The sequence below is a fragment of the Phyllostomus discolor genome, chromosome 13 (assembly GCF_004126475.2).
Source record: "Phyllostomus discolor isolate MPI-MPIP mPhyDis1 chromosome 13, mPhyDis1.pri.v3, whole genome shotgun sequence".
Classification (NCBI taxonomy): Eukaryota; Metazoa; Chordata; class Mammalia; order Chiroptera; family Phyllostomidae; genus Phyllostomus; species Phyllostomus discolor.
The window spans coordinates 19,519,632-19,526,750 of NC_040915.2; the positions used below are offsets into that span (position 1 = coordinate 19,519,632).

Here is a 7,119-nt window from a genome sequence, read left to right on the forward strand (position 1 = left end):
AAACCTTATTCTCTCTTATAATCAAATAGGTCACTATGGTGGCTACATTTTGCCTCCATTGATTAATTCATTTTATGCTGTAGACCTTACAAATTTCAAAGTATTTCATATGGGATTTTGTATTAACTGTAGAAAATCAATAGGTCAGACTGTTCCCATTTAACATATGAAAATAAGGCTCATCAGGAACAGATAAGTTCCTTGTGCTTACTGTGCTTTTAAGTGACCCTGAGAAAGAAGATACCTATAGAGAAGGGTTCCTGGTGGCTTAACTGGGCTCAAGTTAAAAAGACAACAACAAAAACAAACGAGCAAACAAATGGGCCTAGCAGCCATTTCCACACAGGGGCCTTTCACCCAAACTGCACTTCTGGGGGAAGCTCACCCTGCACTGTGTGCCTCTCTGTGTGTCTGCCATCTGAGCCAGCCTTTACAAAGGAGTGCCCAGAATCCTGTCTCTACCAGCAGGACTGAGGCTTTCCCCATCTATTCAGACCTACACAGGGTGTAGGTCAGACCTACCCTCTACCTATTTCCCCTTCAGAGTGGCTCCATCCTGACCAACCAGGATAGTGCCTTTTGGACCAATCAAACTGCAAGGATTTGGAGTCCTCATTTGCATGAGGATGGACCAGTCAGGAACCAGGGATGGGGACTTCTGTGTATATAAGTCAGCTCCCCTCTGGCTCTGAGAGCGCACTTTCCCTTTCCACCAAAAGCTGGAGTTTGCTCCAGTTGGAGCTAACACACTGGAGATGTCTCACTGGAGTGGAGCAGAGTGGAGCAGACCGGTGCAGGGCACCCAGAGCAGAGCAGGCTGGTAGGGTGCAGAGATGTCTAGCCGGAGAAATGGTCTGGTCCTAGGGCACCTTGTCCCAGGGCCTCCAGGCCCTGGGCCTGCCTAACAGCAGTGCTCTTTCCACAACAGCTGTCACAGTTGAGATGGGTCACAGCCTTTCTATGTCACAATTGAGCTATTTGCACAGAATAAAGTGTCTTTCTTTACCACATTCCAAATTGGGGGTTTCTGTTGGTGTTCAGTTGACGCCAGTGACCTTCTGTTGACGCTCCATGGTGATGCGGATGGGACTCCGGAGCAGTGTTCCCTCACCTGGGAAGATCCCTCACTTTCTAGCCACCCTCACCCCATGCCTGCCACCCTGCCTACTCTCTCCCTATTTCCCCTACCCCACCTTTGTCTCCAATGGGCAGCAGCCATCTGATGCTTGGGCTTCCCCTCTGGAGCCATTTTTCAATCTTCCCCCAGGAAGATTGGCCCATCTTAAGTCTCAGGCATTTGGGACCATTGTCTTAACTTTTGGAGCTTCCAACTTTATTGTGAACACTTGCTTTCTATTCCTTTGGTGATTGTTAATAAGCACGCCTTACAGAGAAACTTTAGAAATGAGAATCTCAAACCTCTCAGAGACAATGGAATACATTCTTTTATTAAAAATAAAACAGTTTTAAAGGAATTCTTACAGCATGCAAAACTTTGACCATCTGAGCAGAACCTCAACCTAGTGCAGTTTTTAGAAAACATATTTAAATCCATATTTTTCTTTTTGACTTTGTATTGTGCTGTCTGTTTACGTGTGCCTATGCATGTCTGTTTGTAGATTTGGTATATTTCCATCACTAAATGGTACTGCCAAAAATTGATTTGTAAAATCAAATTTAGATTGTAAAGGGATCTATTCAATTGGCTTAAAACAAATGAGCACCTATGCAAACTGAAGAAATAACAAACACTAAGGCTATTGCTTTTGAAGTGCACATAATCTAGGATTAATCTTTAGTGAATAAAAACTAGCTTGAGGATGTTGGTTTAGTTAAGGACATGCAGTTGTCCACTATACTCTGGCTTTGGAGCTGACAGACCAGATAGGAAACCAGGGTAATGAGATCAGAGACCTTAATGTGTCATTTGACAAGGCTAAGAAGACACAAGGTCTCTCAGATTAAGACACAGACATTTGTGAGGAAGTCCGATTGGGAGGTTAGGGTGACGGAAAGTGAGTGCAGGTAGAGAATAAGGTGTGTGTTTGGTAAAAGAAGGTATGAGCAATGGAAAGACATTTTTATTGAAGGAAAAGGAAGTATCCTTGTCCTAAAGTGAATGATTGTTCTGAAATTAAAAGTGGAAAAAGGACAAAGATAAAAGACATATGAAAGTTGCAGGAAGTTTGTGCGTGTTGCAGAAGCTTCATGGAAAAGGATTCTTGAAAAAAATAATCTTATGTTTGGTCAAACCAAGGTTGAAATGAATTTATTGAAGTTAAAGTACGCAGATACAGAATTGGATGTGGTTTCTCTCTGTGTTAGAAGGACATAAGTTTTTGTTTTTCCTATACTATCGGTATGCTCTCAGTCAAAAATTACAAAGAAGGAGTAAGACGTATCATCAGTCTCTCTGCATCATCAGTCCTTTGATTGCTTAGGTAAATAAAACCTTAATATTTAAAGAACTAAATTTTATTTCTAACCATTTAATTTTCTATAATTGTGAAGTTTTTTAAGTGAACAATCAAATGTGTAACTAAAATAAGGGAATCTCTCTTTAGAAAAGGGGGAAATAAATCTAGGCCTATTTGATGTTTAGAAAGTGGATTTCGATCCAGTTGCCACCCAAAGGATAAAAATATATTAATGATTATGCATATGTATTTTCATTGGTTAGGGCTACAGGCATAGCAGTTACTAAAATGCTTCCAGAAAATCTGATTTTGGCTACTATGAAATCCCCACAGAGTCCCACAGGGACTGGGGAACCCGTTTTACTAGACACATTCTGCACCAAGTAGGCAGACCTCGCTGATACTGCAGCATTTTCATTGTGCTTGTCATCCCCAGTCCTCTCGTCTTACAGAACAAGCTGACAAGATAGGTAAAATCCAGTTGGTAAAGTCTGTTGAATCTTTTAATCTGCCTTGGCCTAAAGTCTTTCCCATGGTATTGCTTAATTTAAGATCAATTCCTTTTGGTATGTATCTATTGTCCCCTTCTAAAATTGTTACTGGAAGGAAGGACTATCCTGTGAGGTTGGATCTGGGAATGTGGGAACTTGCCTTACTAAGGAGTCCTTCTCACTTGCTGCTGAGAAGTTATAGAGGCTCTTGAAATTAGCACGAGCTCATAGGGCAGTCTTCCCGCAGCACAATTCTGGGAGACGCCACCGAGCATCATGGCCTACGACCTGCACGTGGTCCATCAGTGGAATGTCTCCCAGGGACTCCCTCCAGCCTCGCCGGAGTGGACTATGCCGGATATTGTTAACTAATCCCTGAATTGCAAGGTTAAAAGGTGTTGATCCATGAATTTGTTATTTTAAAAGGCCCCCTAACGTGCACCTCCTTCACCTAATTGAACACCCCAACCTATAGGAGACCTCAGGTTAGTTGCCCAGAGCTTGGCTTTTGCCTTGACAGTTTTACATCAAATGTCTTATCTTTAGGTCTGTGTTTACCTTGCTGAAAGAGATCGGAAAATGTTCTATTTTGCTGGTAGTATTCCTTAAGTAACTATTAACACTGTTTTTATAAATGAATATATTTAACTCACAGACTGACAGATTTCTTTGAAATTTTCTCCTTTCTCCTTTCTGAGCTTATTCTAATCTCTGACTGTAACTTGTGGACATCCATTTATAGCTGATGAAATAACCCCATTTGGGTCCCAGGTGGCTCAGCAGCAGACAGGGTCAGGCTAAGGAGCCAAGTGTCACTGATGTAAGGCAGAGAGCAGCAAACCAAAGTGCTGTGGAGGGGAGTGCTCACAGGCAAATCCCTATAAAGTGTCCCTTTACCACAAAGCTGAGACTTTGAGAGGGAAATGTTAAAGGAAAGTAATTACTAAAATAATAATTTATACATGTGATTAAAACACTCCATATACTGAAAGTAGGGAGCTGTCTTGGAGGATCTGTCTGAATATAACATGCCAGAAGCTCCCCCTAAGCACCCACAAGCCTGCCTGCTCCCTCTGGGCCGCCATAAAAGGGCAGAATTGGCCCCAACATGTCACCTCACCCTCTGTACCTCTGCAGAAGTCCTTTCATCCAGAGGTTTCCAAGTGTTTTTACACATGTAAGTTCACTGGCCTCATCGTCACTTCTCTCTGCAGAGATGGTTCATTTCAGTAACGCAGAAATTTACCCAAGTGGCTCCTCAAGGTCCCCTGAGAGGTCCTTTGTGGAATCTTGAAATGGATGTTCAGAGTGTAAAAGTACCTTGCAGCCTCACTGCAGATCCAGACTCATCGCATCCTTTGGCAAATACCGCTGGATGGCGGGGCGAATCATCTTCTTTCGTCTTTACAGCAAGGCTCCTACCTCGGGCCTTTCCTCAGCCCCACCGCGCACCCGTGTTCCTGGAGGCCCAGACTGCAGCTCTCCTCTTTCCCGTCTTGCCTGTTCCAAAGGCCAAGTGAAGACAGAACACGCATTTAGAAAAAAAATTTTAAGGAATTACGTTGGTTAAATAAGTAGTTGGCCATATATTCTTTTGTTACTCTTCTATTTATGAAACTCTTGTTTCCACTCACTGTGCCAGACACAGGGAGGACGACGGTCATGCTCCTGCCTGCACGGGAAGGGCAGACAGTGAACGAGAATCGGGCGCCCTGTGGGCAGCGTTGTGAAGATGACTGAGGAGTGGGCTGGGCGAGGCAGGTGGGAGTGGAAGGGTCAGGGAAGGTTTTCTCTAAGCAGGTGATACTTGAACTATGACCTGGAGCATGAGAATAGGTAAGATGTTTTATTTTATTTTATTTTTGCATCTCACAGATTTTTATTTCTAATAAGGTAAATATTAATCTTTCATATCCCACATAAACAAAAGCTCTTTGGCGGTAGGGGGGGTCCTTTTCTTTCTTTCTTTCTTTTTTTTTTATTCCAGAGCAAAAGGGTCTTGAGACCAAAAGTGAGAAACCCACTGTGGTTTACCCCAAGCCATGCCTGGTCCGTGTCTTGCTCTGGCCTCATAAAGCGCCATTGTGATGGAATCGCACACAGTTCCCATATATAGGCCCTGGCTGGCCTGAGATTTTGTCCGTTGATGCCCAGGAAGCTGATTGTGGTGACCTGTTGGACTTGGACTCGTCGGTGTTGTTGTTGGCATTGCTTTTCATTTTGTTTTCTTTTTCTTACTTTTTGTCACATTTTACAGTTTTTTTTCATTTTCCTTTATTATTTTTCTTCTTTAATTTTTTTGGTTTGTTTTCATTTTTTTTGTTTTAACTTTGTTTTAGTTTTTATCTTTTTGTTTGTTCTTATTTTGATGCCACAATGACTAATGACCTTGCAGCCAGCTTTGGCATTAAGGAGAGCTTTATTGGTGATTACACCCTCCTGAACACCATTGGCAAAGGATCCTTTGCCAAGGTGTGGTTGGCCCGCCACATGTTGACGGGGACAGAGGTGGCTGTCAAGGCCATTAACCAGTGTGACATAACTAGATATTTTGAAGAAGCCCATTGCCTTAAGAGCTTAAATCACCCAAATATAACAAAATTATTTGAGGTGATTGCCACCGAGGAGAAACTTTATCTCATTATGGAGCACGTGAGTGGAGGCGACTTACTTGACTACCTGGAAAATCATGGCCCCAGGAGCGAGAGGGAAGCCCAAGCCATGTTCCGGCAGCTCATATCAGCGGTTCAGTACTGCCACCAGAAGGGAATCATCCACCGGGACCTGACGCCAGACAACATACTGATTGATGGTGAGCGGAATATCAAACTCGCGGACTTCGGCTTTGGTCGGGAATTTACCAATTATAAACTGACCACCTACTGTGGCACCGTACCTTACATGGCCCCAGAGATAATGCGGCACCAAATCTATAATGGCCCAAAGGTTGATGCCTGGAGCCTGGGTGTAGTTTTGTATAGGATGCTGGTGGGGGATTTGCCATTTGTAGGGGACACCTTTGGGGAAATAAAGAAGAAGATACTGCGTGGGAAAGTCCGTATACCACGCCAACTATCCGAAGAAGGTCAAAAACTTTTAAAAAAATTATTGACCCTTGACCCCAGGAGAAGACCAACCCTTGAAGACATAATGAGTGATCCATGGGTCAACATGGGCCAAAAGGAGGAACTGAGGCCATATAGTGAGCCACCTGGGGGTGACATTGACCCCCAGGTGACAGAAACAATGAAGGGCATGGGATTTAGGGAGCATGGGATTCAGGAGTCCCTGAACCAGAAAAAATATAACAGGGTGATGGGAACATACCTGATCCTTAAAACATCGAAAACCCAGATGAAGGGCCACACCATCCGAGTGAGGCCCAGGCCCTCCCCTGACCCCAACAGCAGGAACAAGACAGAAGAGCCTGCAGTTCCCTCAAGCTGCCTGGGGTCAAGGACGACCACTCCCCAGCCCAGCCTGGCATCTAGCTCTTCCTCCAGCAGCCAGGAAGAGAGGATGACGGTTCCCCCACCCAACCTCCCGGCATCCAGGACCAGCACTTCCCTGCCCAGCCCCAAGTCTGGGACAGCCACCCCCAGCCAGGCCCTCCCTCATGGCCCTGGGGGCTTGCCCACCACCCACAGCAGAGGCAGCTCCAGCAGCAGTAGAAGAGCCTCAGATGGAACCACCGCTGGGGTCTGCTTCCAAACAGCACAGCCCGTTGGTGGGACCCCAGTCTCTCCCCCTGGCCACAGGCAGGGTTGGCAGGGGGTGGCTCAGAGAGCCTTCAAGCTTTTCTTAAAATGCCTGTGCTGTGAACTGTCCACCAAGCAGGGTCACAAAAGGACAAGAGTCAAGCCCGAATAACTTTTAAAATTGTGGACGGCCCAGGCAGACCCACAGTCAAACTCTGGGGAAGTCAAGCCACACTCCCTGCATTTTACATGCTGAACCTGAAGGCGCTGAGCTCCAGGGAGCCCGGCCATGTGGTGCAGGAGATGAGCCAGAGGCTGGGGCGAGCAGCTGCAGGAGAGACGGTGCCAGAAACACACGCTGTGCGTGTAGGTGAAAGGACTTGGTCCAGTGGACGATGGAAGTGTGCAAACTGCCGCAGCATTCTCTGCATGGGATACACATGGTCTGGCTTCTCCGTGGCCTTGCTGCTGAGGGACAGGATAGCAGGCCACCCTCCCTGGGGGTCCACCCCT

At 45.5% G+C, this 7,119-nt stretch overlaps 1 protein-coding gene across 1 annotated transcript; it reads left to right on the forward strand.

The window, feature by feature from the left end:
- Positions 1-5,284: 5,284 nt before the first annotated feature.
- Positions 5,285-6,778, forward strand: LOC114510299 (serine/threonine-protein kinase MARK2-like). The gene has a single exon (XM_036014486.1). It carries the CDS (start codon positions 5,285-5,287, stop codon positions 6,776-6,778), a length of 1,494 nt encoding a protein of 497 aa, XP_035870379.1.
- The last annotated feature ends 341 nt before the right edge of the window (positions 6,779-7,119 follow it).

Bases quoted from the DNA above. Each gene is read 5' to 3' on its own strand.
- LOC114510299 (XM_036014486.1), top strand. From the start codon at position 5,285: ATGACTAATGACCTTGCAGCCAGCTTTGGCATTAAGGAGAGCTTTATT.